The sequence below is a fragment of the Fringilla coelebs genome (assembly GCF_963513975.1).
Source record: "Fringilla coelebs genome assembly, chromosome: 1".
Classification (NCBI taxonomy): domain Eukaryota; kingdom Metazoa; phylum Chordata; class Aves; order Passeriformes; family Fringillidae; genus Fringilla; species Fringilla coelebs.
The window spans coordinates 34,651,197-34,676,876 of NC_140028.1; the positions used below are offsets into that span (position 1 = coordinate 34,651,197).

At 40.4% G+C, this 25,680-nt stretch overlaps 1 protein-coding gene across 24 annotated transcripts in view; it reads right to left on the reverse strand.

The window, feature by feature from the left end:
- SULF1 (sulfatase 1) overlaps window positions 1-25,680 on the reverse strand; it is a 185,509-nt gene that overhangs the window by 47,597 nt on the left and 112,232 nt on the right. For 20 of the 24 annotated variants that reach the window (XM_084218754.1, XM_084218747.1, XM_084218743.1 and 17 more), the window contains 3 exons: window positions 16,415-16,576; window positions 15,866-16,100; window positions 10,189-10,428 (listed from right to left, as the gene is read on the reverse strand). In XM_084218754.1, coding sequence (XP_084074880.1) covers window positions 10,189-10,428; window positions 15,866-16,037 — 412 coding nt within the window. In that variant the 5' untranslated portion in view covers window positions 16,038-16,100; window positions 16,415-16,576. Of the gene's footprint in view, window positions 1-10,188; window positions 10,429-15,865; window positions 16,101-16,405; window positions 16,577-25,680 lie in introns of all 24 variants that reach the window. The other 4 variants (XM_084218752.1, XM_084218742.1, XM_084218746.1 and 1 more) reach the window with 3 other exon arrangements.

Genomic DNA, 25,680 nt, shown 5'->3' on the forward strand with positions numbered 1-25,680 from the left:
GGAAATCTGAGATCAGTCCTTCTGAGTGACATCCCAGGTCTACCAGCAGCTGCTCTATGATTTTGGGGAACCTCTATGTGCTGTGCTCACCAGTAAAGGGCTCTACTGCCAACCTGTCTCTCACAAATATCAGAGGCTTTCAAATTGTGCAATGGAAGCTATGACAATTTATCATATAGGATGGTTTGACTGCCCCATGTATTATAAGATTGACTCACTTGGAGACCTGGACTCTGCTATTTACAGTTTTGCCAGACTTTAATCATTAGTGGTGATAGTTTCCATGCTGACTCAGGCTGTATTTTGCTCTATGGAACCTTTTAGCCAAACAGTTCAGTAATTTCCAAGAAAAAGACTGGGGAAAAAGAAATGTGTTCACCCATTTAAAAATAATAGTCAAACTTTTCTATAAGAAGTTCTGGTGTCTGTAGGTTTTCATGTGGGGCCTTTATAAATAAGAGAGGTGGCTATGAAAATCTGTCTCAAAATGACCAAGCTCAGAAAAACTGTAGCACACAGATGATTACTCCACCTTATCCCTTTAGCGTCACAATGGACATTTCTTTATGGATTTGAGGATGTTCCCAGAATTTAATTTGTGGCATTAAAAAAAGCCATCACCTTCCCTCACTCCTGACTCTCTCTTTTGGTATTCATTACCTGAGAGAAAGCCACCAGGATAAATTGAAGAGATGAAATGACCTGGGGCATAAGGATGAAAATAGATAAACTGAATTTGGAAAAAAAAGGATGGCTTGGAGCTGGGGAGGGCCAATTCATACTGGAGTTTCCTTGCTTTAGATTACTTAATTTTCTAACTTTAATAATATTTTGTTAGAAACCTTCTGGCTCGCTGAACCCCATATTTCAGTTCATGTTATGAGACCTCGGATTGACAGCCTGAACCATTCACCTTTGTGTTGGCAATGATTTAGTATTTTATCATAAAAATAATCTCAGTGCTGTCAAATTTTAAGCAGCTCCCTGAGTGACAGTTTGCAGAAATAGATGTTTCCCCCTGTTGCTGTGTAAAGCAATTCCATGTCAAATGTGTATTCATGTCAAAGACCTGAATACTAGAAGAAACAGTGGCTGTGACAATGGATCATATTTGCCAAAATGCTTTAACCAAAAATGGTTTATTGGTCATAAACTCAAGAGGATATGAATAATTAGACAGATGAAGGGAAAAGCCAGGCTTTTACTGAAATACAAGTGTTCAGTCCTTGCACCATGTGGTTTTTTGAGTACTACTGAGAATAGGACAGGGCAAGTGAGTCAGAACTGGGACCCAGCACCAGCAGTTAGTGTCTGGCCCTTCAGGCTCTGAATGAAGACAAGTGCCAGAGTAAAAGGAAAGCAGAGGGGTGTCCAGGGGACCAAATAATCAGCAAGTAATCACCATGGGTGTCGCAGTTGTTTTTCGTTTGACCAGAGGATTGTTAACAAGTAAAGCACTATGGAATATATCAAAGAGCTGCCCAGGAACTGACACTGTGATGTCCAGATGTCTTTGCTGGGTCTTCGCATGCTTGGCTTGTAGAGTCACATCCCATCTTTAACTTAGCTGTAGCCCAACACTTGCTGAATTGCCCAAGTCTGAGAACCGACTGGGAAGCCTCAGCTTCAGAAGCTGCTTGGACTCAGCAGTTTGGGTTTAGGAAGGGTTTAGGAAGCCATTTCTGCTTGTAATTAGTAAAATGGAGATTATGACTCAGTGGGTAAAAGCCTCATTAAAAAGTAATGCCATTTCAAGGGACATGTTTTCATTATTATGTGTAACAGCCCCCATAGGGATAGCAGCAAAGATAAATGCTTACTTTTGCATTTTAATAAGACAATTTTTATCTGCATTCTGGCAGTTTTGCTAACTGTTCCCAGGACACATTGTTATGTTCTAATCACATGTAGTGTAGCTTTGTATATCAGAATAATTGTATTCTGTATTAGTATATTCAATTATGTTTATGCAAACAACAACACATGGCACGGTGAACAATTTTACAGACATCTCTCTGTGTCTCTGGAGGGGCTGCAGAATATACATGTCTGGTACCTGACATGAACAGATGCCTTAAGACAAGGTCTTGTTTTCCCTTTTACAATTAGCTAATGATTTCTGTACTGGACTGAGACATCCAGAGGGTTGCAAAGGGTTCAAGACAAATATAATCTGATCCAGGGGATCTCTAATACTTACAGCTGAAATTCTCGTAATTCCCAGGACTTGTCTTCCCAGCATTTTACAAGCGATTATGACCAATGTTCACAGTATTACTCAACAGAGTTAGTCCTCTAACTTCTGTCAGTGTTAGCAGATTAGTGCTCAGGTGAACTGGGCTACATCTACCAGTGAGACACCTCTGCACTTCCATGGATCAAAGGACATATATTATGTTCTACACCCTTGTTATTTGTTGAGGCTTATGGAACGTTTCTGAGTTAAAACAAATGCAAACCTTTAAAAAGCTGCAGAAAGGTTTAGTCACCATGACCCAGACAAGAGCTTTAAGTAGACAGCCCACTTCCTTTAACAAAGTCAGGAAACTATTCACAGGAGTTGCAAGGAACTGTTTATATGACATTTCAGGACTCAAACACAGTGATTCTATGGTTCTGTGGACAGAACCCAACATAACTTCAGCTTCTGAATCATTCCAGTAAATTCCTCCCTGCTTTCTTCCCATTATGCAAGCCATAGATTCAAACCCTAGAAGTTTGATTTTTTCCCTTCTGTTGAAAAATTGCAGAGGATTAGCATATCACATCACTGGAGCCAGCTCAGTATGCCAGCACTGCCTATGAAATGAAATAAGCATTGTCCCAAAAAATGTGGTGAGGAAACTGAGGCACCAAGAGGTTAACCTTCAGCTAGACTCAAGTCATACAGGAAGCCTGTGGCATTGCCAAGAATATAATTCAGATTTCACAGTTCCCAGTCTTGTAACTTGAACGCGGTAGAAAACCTCAGGTTTTCTACTTTTTCTCCAGTTTTGTGGGTCTTTCCCAGTTGCTGCCAGGTTTACCATTGCAACCAAAAAGATCATTAAGGATTTTATAACTCAGCAGTTGCAAAAGGCATTAGCCTATAACTTGATATAGCAATTGTTACCCTGGGTGATGCCTTTAACAAAGCCTGTATTATGGGCCAAGCTGGTAGCACTTTCCAATATTGATGTTGTCTGACACTTCTCATTATAAGACCCTGTTTTCAGTTGCTTATAACTCTCTTATACTGGGACTTAAATTTTCCACACTGGATGTCTGCCTCAGGCTGAATTTTTTGAAACTTTTTAGCCCAAACAGTAGCCATCTTTGAGAACCACAGTAATGGAAAAGGAATTAGGCTTAACATCTGAAAAAAATTATGTGAGATTTCATTTGATAGCACTTACATGCTCTGCACCGAGAGCAGGAACTCTGTGAAAGGCATGATGGTCTCTCTGTCAAGGAGGCATCTATTAGAATCCTTTGAATAAAACCCTGCAATTTTCATGTGCTGGAGATCTGGACACCTCAGGATATTTATTCCCTCTCCACCTGTGAGTGGTGTCAGTAGGAGGGAGAAAGTTGATTGAAATGCAGAGGGCAGGAGGTGACCCGATAAGGACAAGCAGTCTGGGGAATGGCAGGAAATCCAGCAAAGGAGCTGAGCGGGGGGGAAAGAAGCAGTGTGGGCTTGGGGCCCCAGGACTGGCAATGTCAACCAAGAAACGGGAAAATGAGTGCAGAAAGGAGAAAGAAGCTGATTGACAAGGCGGGTGGGAGAAGCAGATTTGCTGATCAGGGTGGAAAAGGAGATCGTTAATGGTAAGCAGTGGGAACAGGACATGTCTGTCAAGAACTGACTGGACCTGAGAGAGGAGGGAGGGAGAGAGGGAGAGAGGGAGGGAGGGAATGACTTGAGGACAGACAAGCACAGGGACAAGGCTCAGAGGAGAGGCCAAGGTGATGACTTGCAGGGCCAGAAAACTGAGGAGTGGACACTGCACTGCCTTAATGGGGTAGGATGGAGGGGCTCAGAAGTGCTTCTGGTCAGAGTGGAGGACCCAGCAATGTTTGAAAGGACTCCTGAGTCTCACTGGTTCCTGCCTTTCATAAGACATCTGGAAACCTACAGCAGCGTCCCCAACCCTATGTATGTGATAAAATCCCCCTTTGCTTAATTTCTCAGCAAGTGAGCAGTGGAATGGGGCAGATGGGATATGGAACCCTGATCCTTGCTCATGTGGATGCCAACACGGTGTCCTTTGATAGAACTAGTCCATCTTTTCAAATGGAGGAAATTTCACCCTCCATAAAGTGGTATGTTGTTATGTAGTCAGGGACTATAATTTAGTCACGTGAACAAGAGATGAAATGGTTGCATAGAAAATGTTCTACCCAGATTTTCCTAAATTAAGCACTTGAATACATAAACTTGTTAAAAGTCTTCTAGTGTATGGTTTTCTGCATGATATTTAATAGCATAGAATTCTGCTTTAAGCATAAGTAAGGAGATATACTGTGGTTTTTGATGAGGTCCTGGACAGAAACCAAAAAAGTTTCACTTCACATGATACCATAGAACTAGAAAATCCTGCATGTTATTCTTCTGGCCTTTTTCCTCTTCTACAATTCATTTTCTGTGGACTTTGTGTATACATTCAGCATATTTCACTTTCATTTATAAATCTGTTCACAGACAGAAAGTGCAAATTATTCTGAAAATTTTGATATATTTTTAATAATTTAAAATATTTACAGATTAAATTATGTTTGATGTTTCCCAGAATATTTCATACCAATTAAGAAAGAACCTGAAAACTCAGAGCTCTCACTCTCCTTATTTTCACTTTAGAAATAATCTGAAAACCATGACTTATTCTCTGCTCACTCATTCCCACCCCTGTATCATATTGTGCCACCCTCTCTGCTATTAAAAGAGTGCATGAAGCAGGATACAAATTAGGTCACTGAAATGATGCACATTAAAAATAGCAAGTGCTGGCAGTGATTTGTACTGCAAGGCTGTGAACAGGAAACACACTGGCTTTGCCTCCAGAGGAAACTTATTGTCTGCCCACACCTTCAGGAGGCATAGCTTTTGCTCTCTTTACGAAAGATTAACATGTCCCTGTGTGTCAGAAGGGAACAGTGCACAGTTTAAACACTCCTTAGCTTTCAGCTTCCTGTCATCTCAGCGCTTTATTAGTTCTTTGTTCATTACTCTAAGAAATGTACCCATAAGTGACAGATGTCAATGGGCACACTGACATGTGCTGTTGAACACATTAGCCAGTTGTCAACCAAGTGACCATTTCTGTTCATCACTGCACAGAAGTCTGTGGCCAATGTCAAAACATGCCAGATAGGGGCATTTTGGTGTCACTTCTTGAGTCTGGAGTCTTACAAATGAAGACGTTTAGGAATGAACATTTGAGCTGCTTAACTTTGCATGTTACTGGTTTTGTCCCACAAATGACATCAGAGCACTCCCATGCATGAATCTTGAATGTTATTCTAATCAGTTGATACATCTGAGCAAGAAATAAAATCATGGGAAATACATCTTCCCAAAGAACATAAAGCAAATAATTGCCTAATTTGGTGGTCCCTGTTCTTTCAGGTGGGATTCCATGAAGGGAGAGCCTGGCCTGTGTTTGGCATGGTGCTGTGAGACTGTCAGCAGCTGCTGAGCCAAGGCAGAGTCCTGCTCCCTCCTGCACAGTTACACTGGCTTTGAGGGGCTAAGAGGAGAGGGGATTAGAGTAGTAATTCTACAAAGTAACATTAAGCAGAGAGGGTTTAGAGTGTGTAGGTGTTTTAAGACAGGGTATGAATTTTAAACTTATACTTCTTTTCATGTTTGCAAAGGGATGAAACTTCAGCTGGTAAAAATGTAAAATCCTGCAGTATGCAAACTATGACCCACTACTTAAAAAGAAAATGTTCATTTTATTTATATCTTCTGAGTGTTGGCTGTTCTCATGTGATGGTTTGTCTTCTAAAATACCAAGATTATGTTTGGCTGCTGCTCAATTATTAAGATGTAGCACAATCCCCCTTTGCTACTAATGAAGCCAAGGTTGCACTTCTGGGGTTTTCCTTTGTGTTTGTGTAGGTGAATGACAAAGGGAACCAGCAACAGCAAAGGGCACATCTGAGAGGCAAGACTCTGTGCTGTAGGACTGGGACAGAACAGTAGAAGATAAAGAAATTATGAGACTGAAAGAATAGCAAATGACTAGCCAATACTTTGGAAAGCACAAAGCAAAATATCTAACTCCTGCAGTTAATAAATTTATTAATTAAACTTCTAAATCTAAATAGCTGATGGAATATCTATTGATGTTAAAAACTATGAAATGAAAAAAACCTTCTCAAACATTTCTCACAATTTTCAAAAAATTTGAAAGTGAGGTACACTTTCTCCACTCTAGTGTCTGCCTGGATCCTATGTAATTAAAACAAGTGTCATCACTGAAACTCTCCAGAGCTGCTTTGTTTTCTCTTTCTACCTCTTTACTGTGTGCCTTCCCTGCTAGGTCCTAGAAATGCAAATTTCATGTTACCAGTTTTGTGGGTAATCAAGAAGCTGTGCAGTTGGTTCATTGCTGCATTAACATACAGCTTGTGAATAAGGGAAACTGTAAACACTGAAACATCCTTAATAGTTTTGGAAAATTATAATTAGAAGCAAAAGCGGCTTTGGTTTGGCAGTGTTATTTCTGAATATTGTCTGCCCTGCTACTGCCCAGTATTGTTTCTGAATGCTGCCTGCCTTGCTAGTGTCCAGCACAGTGTCTGCCTATGATTTAGCACTGACATACAATCTTCAAAAAGGGATATTTCCATGAAATGCAATGTTGCCCTTAGGTCACATCAGAGTAGAAGAATAAAACAGAAAAAGGAAAGAAAAAACCATTCTGTCCTTTGCCAGGTTTCCCCAGTGGGCTCTAATTATAACCACAGTTTATTAGAGCACGTTTCAGACCTCGCTTTAAAGGGCCTGCTGTGCTTGTGTGGAGTCCTCGTGGCTTCAGCAGAACTCCCCTCATAACAGCCTGCCCACATGTGATCAATTGCAATAGAGGGGCTTAGTAAGGGCTGCTGCAGGTTTACACAATGGATGCTTTATAGATATCGAAAACTGTTTGGAGCAAACAGAAGTGAGGACATCAGAGAAATGCTCTCCCACCTCTATATTGCCATTGCCATGTATAAATTTGATCCTATGCAAAAAAATTCATAAATTCTCATTATTACAGAGTACCAGGCTGGAGGTATTGGACATTGTCTCATCCAGACTGGAGCTCTCTGGTCAGGTGCCTTATCAGGACTGTCACCAAACTGTGACTGGCCTGAGTCATTCACTTCTCTTTGTGTGTCTCAGTTTCCCATTGAAGAGGTTATTGATTTACTGTCAAAACATGTAGAAATGCACAGGGTAAGTATCTATAACATCTGCAACCTCTCTCCACAGTTTCCTCATTTTCACTCCTAATTATTCTTGACTCCCAGGTATTTTTGAGTCATTATAATTTTACTAAACTTTCTAGCTATGAAGTGTAGATTATTACTCAGCTAGCAGACTTTTGGTGACTTTTTAATAAGGCAACACTATCCTTGAGAAATATATTATAAGATCTGCTGTTAATTAAGCTACCACCTCAAAAAATAATTGTGGCTTAATTAGAAGGTAGGCTCATCTTACAAGGGATAAAACGAGAAATCTTTGCAGCAATAGTATTGTAGGATTGAACAATGTACCTCTGTCAGAATTGAAGATTCGTGCAGATATTTCTATTTGTTTCCCTTTTCTACTCTTTTCTGCCCTTTGTTAAAACTCACCTATCCTGACAGTTTTAGGACTGATGTTCTGTTTGCCTGCTTTTGAAAAAGTACTTTTTTCCTGTTCCTCTCCTTTTGACCCCTTTTTCCTTTCTATGTAATAGGGTCAAGTCTGCATTTAGTAAGCATCTCCACATGTCTTCCTAACACAAGGCAGTGCAGGAATATGCTCAAAGCTGTGTTTACCCTCAGAGGGGCAGAAAGGGCTAGTGACAGAGCTGTCCTGTTTATGTGGGAAGCATTTAGTTGTGCAAAACGTTGATGACAAACCAACAGGATACTGATTTTTTAAGAACACCAAAGCCATGTCCCACATGAAGCAGCCATACATCAAGCAGAAAGGATTTCTGAGCTGTAAGTCATGAGATAAAGCTGATATTTTAGGTCAAATTCAGCACCTTTTGTAACAGTGATGGTCAATTCACTCTTCCTTCCTTTTCTCCTCCAAAGCCTTGATGCTGACCCCTACCCAGCCTTAGAAGTTATGTACTCAGATGGCAACTTCATTTGGAGTAGCTTAATAGAGACTGAAGTACTATTCAGCTCATATGTCAGAGCCAACACCAAGCCCAAAAAAGTTAAAGATATGTCTGGTTTTGTTTTTAATACAGGAAGCAGAAGTTCTCCAGATCTAGAGATGCAGAGAGACAGAAGAAATAAGAGTGAACTGTCTGTGTGGTGAACAAAAGATAGCACAGAGGCAGATAAACTTGAGGCACTGGATGCAGCAGCTTTAAGAGATTTAGGACTAGCAGACAGCATGGAGACATTTGCCAGCTCTGTGTTTTGAAAGCAATCCCTTCTTGTGCCTAAGCTGCCGATAGAAACAAGTTTCTTTGCTGCCAGTTACATTGTAAGGAAGGCAGCTGGCAGGAGATCTGTGCCTCCTTGCTCTCTAAAGGGGAGTCTTTGTAGCTGAACGACACTTCTGGACAAATTGCACTCTGACGGCCTCGAACAACTCCGGTACCTTGAGGAGGGAAGCCAGGCTGGAGCCTAACATGTCTACAGCTTCAATCTTTGGGGATAGGTGATGCAGAAATGAATTGAGTTTTACATCAAGCTGAAGCACAGACGAGAGGAATAAGAAGAGTTCTTTGTAGACAGGAAAGGGATCTCCTGACTACAGAAAACCACCAAGAATTTACAAGAAAACTATCAAATCTTATTGGTGCACAGTAGAACAATCCTTCTTAAAGGCATGTTTCTATTCCTTTTCAGAAAATGCAAATGAAATATCGCCCCACAGAAAAGTTTAAATTATGCTATTCACCTTGTTTTGCTCCCATGGCAGTCCCTCCACTCCTGTGAGGTCTTTGGCACCAGTTCCCAGCCTGGCCCTGACATCTTCTTCCATAACTGCTAGCAGCTGTCCACAAGCAGGACGTAATACTGACCATAATCACGCCTGGAACTGCCAGTTCAGACCCACAATGCCACTAAAATGCACCTCTTTCACTGTTGGTGTAACTGCCCAACAGCTTATTTCCCACGTGGGACATCCAAATGTGAAAATATGCTGCTTGACTACCAGTGGGTTTCTTTACCTGGCTGTTAGTGCAGATGTGGACCTGCAGGCAGTACTACCCTCCCTCTCCGTAATCTTCAAACTCTGCCCTGCACAGCCAGTTTGGGACAACAGTTGTTCCTGTTGTGGTTTAACTCCAGTCAGCAAATAAGTATCACTCAGTTGCTCTCTCACTCCCCACCCCCTGCCACAGTGGGATGAGGAGGAGAATAGCAAAGAAGGTAAAATCCATGGCTTGAGAAAAGAACAGTTTAATAATTTAAATTAAATGTAATAGTAATAGTAATAATAATAAATAATTATGGGAAACAGCAAAGAGAGAGAGAGAAATAAACCCCACAAAAAACTCCCAAACCCCCAAGTAATACACAATAGAACTGTTCACCACTCATTTACTAATATCCTGCCAGTTTCTAAGCAACATCCCCATCTAAGCTTTTCCCCAGTTTGTGTACTGAGCATAATGCCCTGTGGTGTGGAATATCCCACTGGCTGGTTCAGATCAGCTGTTCCAGCTGTGTCCCCTCCCAAATTCTTGTGCCCTTCCAGCTTTCTTGCTGTCAGGGCATGAGACACTAAAAAGTTCTGACTTAGCATATAAAAAATTCTGACTTAGCATATGCGCTACTTAGCAACGACTGAAAACTTTGTTGTGTTACCAAGATTACTCTCACGTTAAATCCAAAACACAACACTACAGCATCTACTAGGAAGGAAATGAACTCCATCACAGCCAAGAACAGCCAACCATTTCAGGCAGTGAATTGAAAGCGATTGCTGAATATGCCATCTTCACTTTAAAGGAAGAACTTTGCTTCGTCTCTTACCCGTTCTGTACCCAGTGTTATTGAGGTACACAGCGAAGGTGCGAGGCTCATGAGTAGCCTGCCATGAGGGAGAAGAGCAGTTTTCATTGTTGGTGTAGATGTTGTGGTTGTGCACATACTTCCCAGTCAGCATGGAGGAACGAGATGGGCAGCACATGGGGGTAGTTACAAAGGCATTGATGAAAGAGGCCCCTCCATTCTCCATAATCCTCCTGGTTTTATTCATCACTTGCAAGGACCCTGCAATAAGAGGTACTGATCACCACTGTGCTGTAAAAGATAGTTTGAATATATTGGCTGTTATTATGCTGTTAAAAGTAAAGTATCAGTGATTAGCTTGCCTGTGAACATCAGTGTGCCTCACTCTGCAGCTTTGGTAATTTTAGGAGAAAACACCACATTTTTACTACACCAACAAAAATACTTTTAAGGATTCCAGAAAGACGGATTTTTTTTTTTCCTAAGACTTACAAACAAAGTTAAAATATGGACTAATCTAGAAATAGCATCAAAGCTGTATCAAATTTATAGGTCAATACTTCTTCAAATGCAGCTGTAGAAAAGCAATATGCTATACAGACTGAATTATTAGCCAATATGCCAGTAAAATACATGAAATACTGAGATTACCAATGAAAATGTTAATACTCTTTCCATTTTATCAGATGACAGAAGAAAGAGAGAAATAGAGAGAGAAAGGGAGTAAAGGAGGGAGTGAGAGACAGAAGAAGGAAGAAGAGAATTCAGTAGCAATTTTTCTAAAGGAAAGTTTCTGTGGATACAAGATCAGCATGTCTGATTCTGATACTAAAGCACTGTGCTCAAAATAATGTATCATGTAAAAATGTATGCAAAAATGCAGCCTCTTTCTCAAGAAATTGCATTGATACTGTTTAAAGAACAATGACTTTTTTTCATCCTTCAAAGCATCTTCATGAACTGCCAGGTGAGACAGGCAGGGCTTACAGATTTCTGATTGCAGAAAAGCTGAGCAGCCCTGGATAGAGTCTGTCAGTATTTGCTGACAGCTGTCAAAGTTTGTTCTTTATGTTATCCAACAGAGCAGAGATTGAAGGTTGGGGGTGAACTGTGGATATGTCAGTAAGTACCTAGGAAACAAGCCTGTGAATTGTAGTACTTGCACCATGTTGGTGGTAAAAAAGGCTTCTGGAATTTTATTTTCTTTTTTTTTCCTTTGGTTTTTTGCACAGTTAACTGTCCTTTACATTTAAATCTGTTGATTCCTCTGATATAACAAGAAGTTTTCTTGATGGTTTTGTTTATGTTGCTTAAAAATCACATTTAAAATATTCTGAAGCAATTGCAAACCTGCCTGTAAAACCATAAAACTCTCAAGGAGACTCGACTTTAGATGTTAGCAGTAAAACCTTAAAAATTATCTTACTAGTTAAAGTTAAGCATGCTCTGTTTTTGTTTCAGGCTAATGAGTCAGTGCTGAGTATGTAAACTTTTGTGTAAAAAAATTGTTAAAGAAAGGGAAGGGGCAGTAGGGTCTTCAGCATTTAATTTAAAATGCCAGGGTCTCTGTCCTTAAGGATACATTTAATACTGTGTAGGAAAGTCACCATCACTTTGGACTCTTTGTCTTTCATAGCCCTTATTTTCTAAAGGCAGAACACCTGCATTTGTGCTTTCCTGAGCACCATGTGCATATGGATATAGAAAAGAAGAAGAGTAACTGAGAGGTCTCTGAACACAAAAGGTCTCCATTTACATGGGTAGGAGCATTTCACTGAATTGTTAAGTAAAAGATAAATGAGAGATGATCCTCATTCTACATGCTTTTATCTTGGACCTCAGGCTGACGTTTTAGTTTTTGTTTTGTTCTGTTTTGTTTTCACCAGAGCTCTTCCCTTTTTGAAAAGTCACAGTTTTTTCCTGAGAACTCAGCTGTAAAGTGCTTCGAGGTGCTCCGAGAGAAAGCGGGCTGTTCAGGTACCCTAATGCACAGTAACTGCAGCAGAGCCAATCTGCACTTTCCTGCCTCCATGTATTATAAATGAGTAGCTGTTAGAGTGCTTCCTCATTCCTCCAGCTGGTCAGCCCTCTGCTCTTGCAAACCTGCTGTTTATGACTAAGTTTCCCCTCCAGGTATGCACTTACTGACACTGATAATAGATTAAGCCCCTTTGGAAATTCTGGAACAGGCACTTCAAAGCAGGTGAGACTTCCTCATTTGGAAAACAAAACACAAGCAGGAGATAAAACTTGCTGATATAAGTTATAATCCTTTGCTGTCTGTGGCTCTCCTCACAGCTTGTGTTTTTTACCATCTGGCCCACAGTCTTCAGGGCACACTGTCTGTCAGCAGGACACTCACTCTCTACATGATCGGTTGGGGAGCACCTGAGGGCAACCAGATAACTGGGAATGGCCACTTTGGACACAGAAGTTAGTGAGTTTTGTCAGACAAGAAGTTCAGTGTCACTTCTCAGTCTATTCTCATACCTCAAGAAATATGTTTAGCAACCAAGGTATCAGGTCTTTAAAGCTGTCATGGATTTTTGTCACAGGTGGGCATCTCTGCAAAGGGACGTCTAGGAGCCACCCTGTCTTTATAGGGGTTGTATGCAAGGCCCCAGGAAGGTAATGGACTTTTTCAGATCTCAGCACACATCTCCATTTTTTCAGCTTGTTTTTTGGTGCTCTAGTTCTAAGGAAGATGGAAAGCACACCAGGAAAATTATGCCTGATGTGATGTATTTAGATGATGCCATGATCTCTTTACCCAGTGGTCTATTTAGTAGCTAGTTTATATAGATTTCACTGGGTGATGCATTTGGCTGTAAAAAAGGGTCAAAACCACTGTAACTACCAACATACTCATTAGTTTTTACTCCTATCTGACATTATGCAAGATATTTTTTACAGTGAGGACTATAAGAGTGATTGGGATGTTGTATTTGGAGGTACTGATGTATGCAAATAATAGAGAATTGGGAGGACAGGGGAAGAGACCAAAAAGCAAGCAAAATGTTGGACTGAAGAGGATATGAGCCTGACCCCAGTGGGAGCTGGGGCCACTGCCCTGAAGAGCTACAGCATGTTGTCTGCAGGAGCATTTGTCTGCAGCAGGGAAGAAGTTCTGGGTTCTGGGAGCTGATGCTCTGCCTTGGGCATGATGCCCCTTCATTGGGCAGCGAGTCCTCTACCCTCAGGATCTTGGCAAGGTAAAGACAGTGCACAGTAGCACAATTTATGAAGTAATATAACTTCTGAGCCCAAGTATTTGCTGAGTTTCTTCAAGAGCTGTGGGCCAGACTGCTTCATACAGCTAAAAGTGCAATCCACCAGCTGATCTAGAATATCCTTTCTCCTTGCATAGATAGGAAGTGCCTGGAGTTGTGGGGCAATTTGTTGGTTTTATCTAATAAAGTGAATGAGACAGCAATTCTCCCGAATTTCTTTGCTCTCAAAATGCAAAACTCAGGGGAATGGTGCAGATCAATAGGAAGATGTGCATTCCCCCATAGCTTGAGCACTAACTGAATGCAAACTCCCTGCCTCTTGCAAATTTTACTTTGGATGACTCCTCTATATATCAGTTGCACTCAGTCAGATGAATATTTTGGTTCAATGATTATTCAAGCTCTGGAGACAAATCCTTCCTTATTGAAGTCTATAATGCACCTTATATGCTTTTATGCTAAAGCATTCATTTAGAATAGCTTTTAGAAATGTTCGTGCTGGGAATACAATAGCAAATAATCCATATTCAGCGACTTTCAGTCTTGTGATTTCCGGATACCAATGCCTAAGTTTTATTCTGTTTGTGGCAGAAAGTGTTACTTCCCACTGACCTTTGAGAAATTTAAGACTTTTCTCAGGAATCAATGAAGAGCAAGAGGAAAATTCACACATGGAAAACAGTTTGGCTTTATTTTTCAAATAAGCAGAATGATTTATTAGCAGAAGTGCGAATAATGCAGTACAGTAAATCTTGGGGATGAATGCTGTTTCCTGTGAAATGATCTATGAAAAGGGGAAACCTGTGTGTTCATTCAAGGCAGTGGGAATGCACACACACCCAGGCTATTGCTCAGCTGCCTGCTAATAGGAGCCAGAGTGCCCTGTGAACATTCAGAGCAGCTTTCAAAGAGAAGAGCTGCACAGGACGAACAAAGTGACTCGCCACATCCTTCCTCCTTTTTCACTGCTCGCAAACCTTCTCGCAAGACTGAGGACAGCGAGTTGGTAACACTGTGTTCAGAGATCTGTGTCTGCTGACCTACCTTCCCCAGTGCCCTGAGTGCCCTGGAGAGAGTAGGATCTTCCAGACCACAAAAAGGAAGACTTGACTTGACCCTTTTAAGAAAATTTTTCAGAACGAGTCTACCAAGATGAAATGCACTCCCATTGTAAGAGCTGTATTTTAGATAAAAATAGAGCTGGGAGCAGCTATTCATTATGCAGCATGGCTAAACAGAGCAGAGGTTTGAAAGAGTGAAAAATAAAAAAAGATTAGAATAGCTCAGATATAAAGGCCTGCGTTTGGAGCTCTGCTGCATAAAAGCAGCAATCCTTAGTCATGAAATATAGTTTATTAATTATCTCCTCAGAACCCTGAAGGACTATGAAATTATTATTGCATCATGGCAAATACAAAAATGCTAGCAACCAAAGAACTGCTTTTAGATACAGACCATATTTTGTCTACAATCTTCTGTCTGAAAGTATGTGATTGTAGAACAAATAAAGTTTTCTGGCATGAAGCATTTTTTATTTTTCAATGTCATATGGCATTTTGTCTAGAAATTCACTATACTTCTATTAAAAATATGTCTCTCATAAAAAAAAAAAAAGCTAAGAATGCAAGATTTCATTTCAACTTAATTTGCCATTTTTTCACCTTTTTGATCTCACAACCCAAAATATTTGCTTGGGGGTAACCTAAAATGATCCTCTTTCTCTCCTTGATTTTTCATTTTGGGCAGTGAACCAAAAAATCAGTTATATGCATAACTACCATTAATATCTTTCTAACTTACTTAATGGAAAACATTCAAAGGCCTCCTGGAACATCATCTAAGTGATTTAACTTTTTCCACCCTAAGAAAAATATGTGAAAATCACTGACTGGTATGTGCTCAGATATTTAGTATACTTGTGAAAGCAAAACTACTGTGTTTTTATACATACAGCATACTTCTTAAAGCAGATGGATTTTAAATGCTTCAGTAATTCATACAAATATTAAGATTATTAAATCCTGAAACTAGACCAGTTTGTCTTTGTGGATAAGTATGTCAGACGACATACATCCCTGTGACAAATATGTGGAGATACAGACACCTATACAGTACCGAGGGAAATGCTGGCCTCATAAGGCTCCAATTTCTAAATACTACAAAAAGTCATAGAGTGATAAAGGGCTTTTGATGCAAGTTTTTTACACATATGTCCTTGCATGCATTATTAAATAATTTTGCTGTGCTGATTAAAGCTTCCCATGGTGGATTTTGATAAGCATACATTTCCTAAAGTCTATAATTAAATGCCATTAAATGATACTGTGAACTCATTTTCCAAACTTGTCCCGCATTCTGATACTATTCCAGCACCATCCACTTCCCTGAATTTAAATTTCTTTCTGCTTGGCATAAAATACCGAAAGACACATGACAAAATGTAGTAGCAAACAACAATTATTTCTCACCAAGCTCCACATCTTGATCATCTGTGAGTACAAGGATGATATTTGGTCTGATATTCTTTCGCTCCTGCTGCACACGTCCTCTGAACCTTGGGGACTTGATGGTGGAACAGTGACTTGTTAGCATTTCAGTACTGAGCACTGCCAGCATGAGTGCAAACCAAGAAGGCTTCATAGTAGTTCCAGTATTTCAATGAAAAGACTGATCCAGAAGTTCCTGATCTCTAGTTTTCAAGACCTGTAGGGAGGAAGAGAGATTCTGTTCAAGCAATAAATAAACTTCCAGTCATACATTGAAAGGATGACACTTAGGGAAGTCAAGCTTGACACATACCATTTAACATGATTATAAGCCATATTGTTGAATGAGAGCTTTATTCTGTCATTTTCTAAGAATAAACTCGGTCATTCTGCAACTATGCTCTCTCAAATAATTTTTGCTTGAAGTCATGCCTGCATTTTGTATAGACATGACTTCTGGTAAATTCCACACAGTGCTCCTTCTCCTACACCCCACGCTTTTTATGCAGTTTGGTTCCTTACATTCAGTACCTGGGCGCAGTAAAAATTTGCCGGGATGCAGACGTGTTCAGAACATCTGTAGGAGGAGCCCTGGGAGAAGGAGAAAGCAGAAGGCTTGTCAGTCAGAGACCTCAGTACTGCGTCTGTGCTTCAAAGTCTCCAGAACTGCTTGTTACAGCTTCTTTCTCTGTCCTGAAAGAAAAGAGTAGAAAAAAATTGCATTCTCCATGACTCCCCTGCTTTATTTAATACCATACCTATGCAGGGGGTGGATGGCACCTTGGCTGCTAGAGATAAAGGACATGTATCATCACCTCACATCATCAGACACAGGTGCTTTTCCAATATTTATAGTCAGATTTATAGTGAGATTCTGAGAACAAGCATTAATTCCAGCATGTGACACCTGGCAAGAACTGACGCTGTTTTAGGTTAACCCACCTGCATGAGAGACTAAACCCTTAAAAAGCAGAGGGGAGAGCGTGGCTGTCATTTGCAATCTGCATGGGATCACTGTGTGAAAAGTCATCTTCCCACTGACAAGAAGGCTCATATTAAATGACGGTCCATATGATCTTACCCAGCATTGTGAAAGAGCACAACCGTCCCTCAATCAATCAACGACAGAGCTGAGCGCCTCATCCATAATGCACAGTAGCTCTGCCACAGCCTCATCCTTGATACTTCGCTTCCAGACTTGTCTCAGTGCCTTATCAGAGCCCCCTCTCCGTGCCTGTCAGTCAAACAGCCTTGCTTTTGTAAGACCTGCTGCAAGCACAGAGGCTTGGCTTTGCTGCAGCACATTTAAACCAGTGACTGAAAATGACTGATTGGTCTGGAGAGGAAGGAGTAGCCACTTACACTTTGACATTTTTGGCATTACTGACTGAAGCGCTGCAAAACCCGTCTGTAACACAAGGGAAGGGAGGGAATATCTGGGGGCAAAAAGGAAGGGGGTGGGAAAGAAACCACGGAGTCATGCCTGTTCCCTCCAGGGTATTGACCTGCCACATACGCTTCTTCTGGTTTTATTCTGGGACTGTGGGTAAAAGCACGGTGATATCGGTCAATTAAAAAAACCTCACAAAGCCACCGCCGCCCAAGAACAATCAAGAAGTTTGCCCAAGGGGAGACCGCATGGGAACTGGGGTGCGCCTTATATAATTAGACTGGAGCATAAATCACGAGATCTCTGCGCCCACACCTGAGACTTCAGACATGCAACATGAGCCACAAACAGATTAATAAACAGAAATAATGAGAGTGACACAGAAGACAAAAGGGGCCTCCAATCACTCACCTAAAAATGCGTTAATAGGGAGATGCTCTAAATTTCAGGGGAGGAAGCCACAGCAGAGGGAGGGGATGGGACTTGGTGCTGGACTGCTAGAAAAAGGATCGTGTTCTTGTTTCCACATACACCTTTTATTTTAAGCTTCGCAAGCTAAACAGTTTCATGCTCCTCACTCTGGCAGGCTGTAATTACACCAGAAGAGTGTGAACATCTTTAAAAGGAAAACCCAAGTGTCTGTGGCAGAGAAATCTCATCTTTCATTGTCTCTGCACCAACCAACATTCTAGCACCGCAAAGTCAGTACAGAGGATCGCCATCGAACAGCAAGTACTATTTCAGTGACTACACAACATTCAGATAAGTAACTGGAAGTCTGTAATTAGTCTGGATAGACTTTTAAAAATTGTTCTATTTCCATGTATATGTTCTTAAGTCACATAAAATCTGACAAGAGCCCCAAAGACCAGGGTAGCAGGTGTGAGAGTCTGTCCGAAATATCCCTCACCTGCCTCACAATTGTCATTGGGAGACCACTGAAGAAAAGACCCCCCTGCCTAAAATCTCTGACTCTGTAGGAGAAAGTTACATGCTGAAGGCCCTGAGGCCTGAGAGCATTGCTAAGCTATTGTTTTCACAGGTGTATTTGCTGTATGCTACACTGAGCCCAGTGAGAAGAAGAAGGGGGCACTGTCTCCTTTTTGCAACAATAGCCTTGGAAGCTGTCCCCACCTCTCAGGACTTCTCCTGAGCTTTTGGGTGGCTCACCACAGAAGACTCCTCTCACTTGTTTGCAACTTCTGTGACAGACAGACTGAGGTGTAAGAAGCCTCTCCATCAAAGACCAAGACAGGAAACCCCCATGTGAAAAGGCCTGCTCTCTCTTTCCAAGGACTGGGACTGAAACCCCCAACCCAGGGAGGTGTGTGGGGGAGGCAAGCTAACCGAACCGAGATATTTGCCTTCAGGTTGTGACCAAGAAGACAAAGGCTCTCGCTTACTGCTGAGCACACAGACTACCTGTTACATCTATTCTTTATTGTATCTGTTCCCCCCCTCGCAATTTCCAATAGAGTTATCATAATAAAGACCTCTGACTTAGCTAGAGATTTTGAGATCTCCCCGGACGTGACCTGGTGAGGTCCATCGGCCGGACACCGAAGGACTTAGCTGTTCTACGTTTGGTAGCTATATACCCTTTTCTTTTTCCTCCCTCTTTTCCTTATTTTCCCCTTTTTCCTCAATTACTCCCCAACGCATTTTTGCAGTGGTTATTTCAATAAAGGTGCATTTGTTTTGATGATTACTGCAAACCCCCCTTGTACCGTGTCGGTTCCTTTTGCACTCTCAGATCACGAACCATCGCGAAACCTGTTCGTAAGGATGGCTCATGACACCAGAGAAGTCAGCTTTCTTCTGACAGGCACCAGCTACATGCTCTTGGGGCAAAAGCAGAAAGACAATGTCTCTAGATGTCTGATCTTTAAATAGCAAAACTTTGACTCACATCACAAAGCACGAAAGGCTATATGAAATGAGACTCAATGTTTAGTTTCTTACCTCAGTTGTACGGCAAACTTTTTCAGACAATGTTGACCCAGAAAGTGCAGTCATCCTGACTGCACTGAGCAAACATTGGCACCATCGTGTTTGAATAATCCCCCACCATACGAAACTGCAAGTTCCTGACAATTACACCGCAGTGCTAATAAAATCTACCGTAATCCAAATGGACATTAACAGGTATTCTTCATTTCAACCTGTCTGCTCTGTATTAGTATTTAAAAAAAATCCCTTTCCTCTAGCATGTTTGAGGCACCTTAGGCAGGTCTTTGCTAGAAATAAGAGTATGAAAGTTTCTCTTCCCGCTCTTTTTTATTCTTGATGGATAAAGGAAAATATCAGGACAGATTTATACATATAAAATTAAATATCCAAGTTTCATTGAATGGTTCTTATACAAGAGCACAGCAATGCCATGTTTTATTGCTCAACTTTCAGTTTTGTGTATGGCAAATCTTTATTAAAAAGTGATCTTTGACAACTAGTCCTTTTACAGGCTGTTTCCCAGTTCTAGAAGGAGATGAAGTTAAGAAAACTGTCCAAATACAGGGTTAATAGGGAAGATAAGGCTGCAGTGTTTGTGTTGGATACTGGCTGGTAGCACATAAGTACCCCAGCAGATACTGCAATTTGTCTTAAGAAGCAGACAAAAACAGGAGAAATTCTAAAAAAGACCTTTTCAAAGTTACATGAGGAAACAGACTGTAATTTTTCTGCATTAAGAAATCAAGATGGTACTGGAAAATGCTTCTTTTTTTCTTTTTTCTTTTTTTTTTCCCTAGCCAAATAAATAAGTATTTCTATATGGGAATTTTACAGTATATTTTTTATATAGAAGATACCTATGATAACCAAATTGTAGTTAGTAAATAAATTAAACCAGAAGAATCCAAAGGAACTATTTTTTTCCCCACAGGAGTGGAAATGCATAGTTTTCAATCACCTTTCAAGGAATAAAATCTGTAAACTTGCATCTTTAGTTGTGCCTATGTAGCTAGTATTATAAAATGCAGTTCAGGGACTTATTGGCGTGGAGAATTAATTACCCATGAAACTTGAATTACACTGGCAGAGCACTGCAAAGAAAGGTGACAGTGCCACTTTGCGTGGTGTGGCATAAAAAAGTATGAGGACTTTTTTCAAGGTCTCGTAAGAGAGTATCTTTCAGTGATTAAAAGAAGAGCAAAAGGCAGAACAGTATCTTTTGAAAGTCTGTAGACTTGTTACTCATTTTGATCCAGAACTGTTCAAGATTTTTCACATCATTGACCGAAAGTTCTTAGTTTGGAACACAGCAAAAGGCAGCCAGTATTCAAAAAAGAGCATTTGCCACTTTGTTCTTATGCTCACATTTTCACTCGGTTCACTTAAAATGCCATTTTGTGTTTGGCCAATAAAATCTGTCCAGAGTCATGCACTTTGTTGATGAAACAGGGCACTGAGTATGCACATGAATATGCCATCATAAGTTTTAAAGAGATATGAACTTATTAATATTTAATAATCTACAAATGTGTCTTCCACATATCATTGCACAGGGAATTAGGTGTATATGAATGCATTTCCTGTCTGTAAATCTGAGATCAAATGTGGGGACAGTGAGTAATGATACTGGACATATGTCCACCTCCAGTACCGTGTGCTGTGCAATGTCCCACATCACTAATTCATGACCAAGGGGTAACAAAGGGCAAACAACTCTGTTTTCTCTGCATTAGTGTTTTCTTTTGAGCATGAACATTGGGGCATTATATTATCCAAAGTCATAGGTTAAGGCCCACTGTCCCAGTGGCCTTTCCTTTGAAACAAAAATGGATCAGACAATAAAGGAAAAAGTGGCAATAATAACAATAATACTAGTAATGATGTGGACTGTAACTGTGGAGCTTAGGAGTCACAGAATCATTAGGGTTGGAAGGGAACTCTGGAGATCATCTAGTCCAAACCTCCTGCCATGGCAGCATAGCCCTCAGGTGTATCAGTCACTACCCCCAGGTTTGTTCCATCAGCAAACATGAGAATGAGAATTCTGGCTTCTGTTCCCCAGATATAAGTAGTAAATGTAAATATGTCCAGTGAATTGAGAATGTAAGGTATCACAGGGTTCTTAAATCAATAAACTTCTAGTGCAGCACCTATTTGTGTTGTGTTCCTCTTTACTTTCCAGTATCCTACAGATTTGATCTCTGTAGTTAGATCTCCCTGCCTCCATAAATCAACATAGTTGTATATAATGAAGATATAGTCCACAAACAAATGTTTTGCGACTTCGGACATTTTTAAAATTCTCTGACATGTGCAAGGAAATTGCACAAAAATGCATGGAAAAGAAGCAGAAGGCCTTGTCATTGCAAGTGTTCAGTTGTGTCATTTTCTTTATGCAAACGATAATCTTGGATTTTTTTTCTTATAGGATTCTCTGATAAATAAATGGATAAAACCTCTCAAAGAAACAAATCCTTGGATATAAATCACCACAAGAAAATGAGCTTTCTTTCTTCACCTCAAGCAGAAGAGCATCTTCCTATGTATCTTACCTCTGACCTGCTGACTTGATATTTTTGGCTTTAATGAGCTTTGTTTTACAGGAATATGATTCCAGTGTTCTCTTTTTCCTTAAAATCTGACTTTCAATAAAAGAAAAAAGAGAAAGGAAAAGGACAACTAGAAAAACTAGTTAAAAACTCTTAATTCAGGATTTGGATTCTGCTGTTCAGTGTTTTGGAATTTACAATATGACCTAGGAGATTGGTCACATTGCTGGACACCTGCTCAGCATAATTTCAAAATCTTGCCAGTCTGCCTGCACTGCCAGAAACCACTGTCAGTGGCACCATGTAAACTGGAGGTGGCTTCCTCCATCCATCCATGACCCTACAGATTCAGGGTTTACACCTACCACTGTAAGTTGTATGTTTAAATTCACTGCTGCTGTATTTGAGAACATTTTGCATACATGGAAACTCCAGGGTGAAAGAAGGTGAGAGGGGTTTCCTGAGACACACACACACACGCAACTTCTGTGAATCTTTGAAGTTTGTGTCACAGGGCGGACAGACCTCTTCAAGTCTCAGTTAGGTCTGTGCTGTGAATCATAACAAGTGTGTGGTTTGAGACTCAACAAAATTAGCAACTTCATAAGACTAGTAATTGCATGAAGATTGCACAGATAGATTGAAACTACATAATAAAAGGTCAGGGAGGCAAGATGTTCAGCTGCACCCAGCAACCTAGTAGTTCAGAGGTCTTAAATCTCTCCCTTAAATCATATTGCCTTGCCGACTAGAGGGTTGTAACACCCTACAACAACAACAGCAACTCTCACTTTCACTAATACAGTGAAGCACTTCAGTGGAAAAAGCTGTTGACAGATGACTGTTTTAAGTTTAGCAATGTTAAAGCTCTTCTCACATTTTACTCTTCTATCTCGTATTTAAAGGCAAACACTGCAATCTCAGGCTACCAGGCACGACCGTGTAAATCTGCAGGTCAGTTTCCTGTGGGAATATTGAGCCTGCAGCCATGGGAAACAAAATTACAGTACAGCAGAAGTCAGGAAAAAGCAAGATTTACCATTTCTTCTTAAAGGTTAATCCCCTAATCTAGGTTGTAAAGTACAGGATTTACAGTGAACACAAAGAATGTAGTTCCTATCTGGGTCTAATCTAATCACTATCCATTGGATTTCCAACACACTTAACTAATCAATCAGATATCTTCTCCCCTTTCAAATGTAATCTGTGTATTCTAACCATGGATCCTCAGTGCCTCGGGCTAGATTAATTTAAAGTAACTATAATTTAAAGTAATTGCAGGTAGGGAGAATCATAACCTTATATTACGTTTTTACATTGTAATTTTGCAAACAGTTACCGACAGGAAAGGAAAAAGCTTGCAGTGACTTGAAGGAGTAAAGCAGGCTTGCTAACCCACTTTTATAACTTTGTACAGGTTAAGGGATATTCTTAGTAGGTAGAAGTTTCCAACACTTCATCTGTTAGGGTGAAACAACAAACTCCAATTTCATTTTAAAAATAAACAAGTGTAGGAGAAATGATCTACCTTTGGGAAAAGAAAAACGTGTATTTCATTTTAATGCTGCTAATACAGCTGAACAAAACATTAAAGAAAATGAAAATTAATGTTTTAAAATTAACTTCAAATCTGTGGAAGTTTCAAAATAAAATTCCCACATATTTTTCAGTAAGAAGAATGCCCACTGTTAAGTTACAACATTCTAATAATATACAGCTACCTAAATTTATTTCTCATCATCTGATTTACTTTGTTTTAGAATTTCATATTTCAACACAGCCAAGGATTGCACTTGTCATACAAAAGAGTCTGGTATAATTGAGCCAGATGATGTGCCCCACAAGTAAAATCAGCCATTCATGAAAGCTGGTCACCAGAGGCCATTTCAAACAATGCACATTTCAAAGTAATCTAAAGTAATCCCTTTTTTCTACTGATTTGGTTTCCAGGCAGTCTTAAGCACATGTGTGCAGCAAACAGGAGGCTTATTAAAACCTCATGTTATATTGGAGGCTATAATGCCATTGCCTTGTGATTGAATTCCATGTCTGTTAGTCTTCAAAGAGAGGGAAAAAAATAAATTAAATTTATATGCTTATTACACATGAGTGTCATGATACGTGCAGTTTATTAGCACTTGCTAAATAATTAAGACTGAGAGAGATAATTAGATGTGTGCTAGGCTCCAAGCAGGCTTCTGATATCAGATTTTTTTTATCTTTAAAGGAAGTGGCGTTTCAGCTAGAAGGTAATATAATTACTAAGAGACTCCAATTATTTTTCAAATACAAAAACTAAATTCTGTATATGAGAGAATCTCAGGTAATTTTAAAATTCCATTTTAAACCCACATATTTTTGCTATAAATAGCATAATGGCCCACTTGCTCACTTCAGCAGTGTGGGGCATTATGAAAATACACTACACAATAACACACTGACAATTCAGTAAGTAGTCTTGCAGTGGGAGATCACATCACAGAGGTGAACAACAGCAACACTCTTTGCACATTTCTTTAAATTCCTGTTTAAGTTCACTGCCTTTAGAAACCATGCAAGACCATAGCCCTCCACATCTCTGGAGAGCAAGCTCTCCATTTAAAAAGTTTCATTTCTAGGCCTGTTTACTTCCCCCCAAAAGTCTGTTGTCACAGGGAGGAGCCAGGCTAGGTGGTGCCTGCATGGGGGTGGGTGGTCTTGAGTGGGAGCTGAGCCTGAGCCCTGGCTGCTCTGGCCACTCTCCTTGCCCAGGGGAAGCAACAGCAGCTCAGGGGCACCAGAGGAGTTTATGTGAGGACTGAAGGGAGAGGAATTGCCTGTATAAATCTACACAAGTGCATGTATGTAAACAGGGAACATCACCTGTATTTCTAGGAGAGGAACCCAAATATATTTTTAGTCGTATTGTCAGAGGATGGACTACTCGGAAACACCACAGGACTTTAGATAGGTGCCATCCCCTGGAGAGCCAGGGGAGTCAGGCAGTTCTAAGTGCTTTGGAAAACTTCCTGTATTATATTACAGTGCAGAAAGTAAATTTATTTTTAGCACCAGCACTTTGTGTGCTCACATACAGTGAATGTGTTCTTGTGCATCCAGGTCCCCCACAGATTGTTGACTTTTTCTTTCACTTTCATGTTTGACTCCTAGCCTAATAATTTTTTTTTTCTATAATCCCATTATATTCTAATGAGCTTTACTTTCAATAAGTTCAAACTGAATTTAATTGGGCTACTAAGATATGGACCAATGCCTCAAGTCCTGAGTTCTGTTTTTAAAGCAAGATCTCTCCTACTATGCTACTTCTTGTCAAGCAGTTTTTCCAGTCCTGGCACAGTATAAATTCTGCCTTCACTGATTTACATGTAAAAGCATCTTGACAGGCCAAGAAATGTGTTTTCAAATAAACTCCTCCCTGACAAACCTGTACTATGGAGAAACCAGTCTACTGTTAATAGTAAACAGACAGACCAAACAAAACAATCTGTTGCAAAAATAAATAAACAAACAAGCAAACCAACCAACCAAACCATGCTTCATATCCTGCTCTGTAAAGACTAGTCAGCAAGGAAGATGCATTGAACAACACCACCCTGCCATCAACCTTACTTTTAATCTCCTTTGTAATCAGGATGCCCTTGGAGTTCCCCAAGCTCCATTTTCTGGTGGTACACAAGGCAGAACCCCAGCTACCAGGAGCGTGGGGGACTAGTGTCTGCTGTCACAGAAATCCTCCCAGTCCTCTTGCCTCCCCTCACCCACTGTGCCACAGTCCCCACTCAAGAACACACCTGAATGTGCTCAGGGAGATTTGCAGAGTGACCTGTGACTGACCCACCATGGGAAAACTCAGAAAGTCACCTACACATCATCCTGTCCTATCAGGTGGAAATGGTTTAGTACAGGAA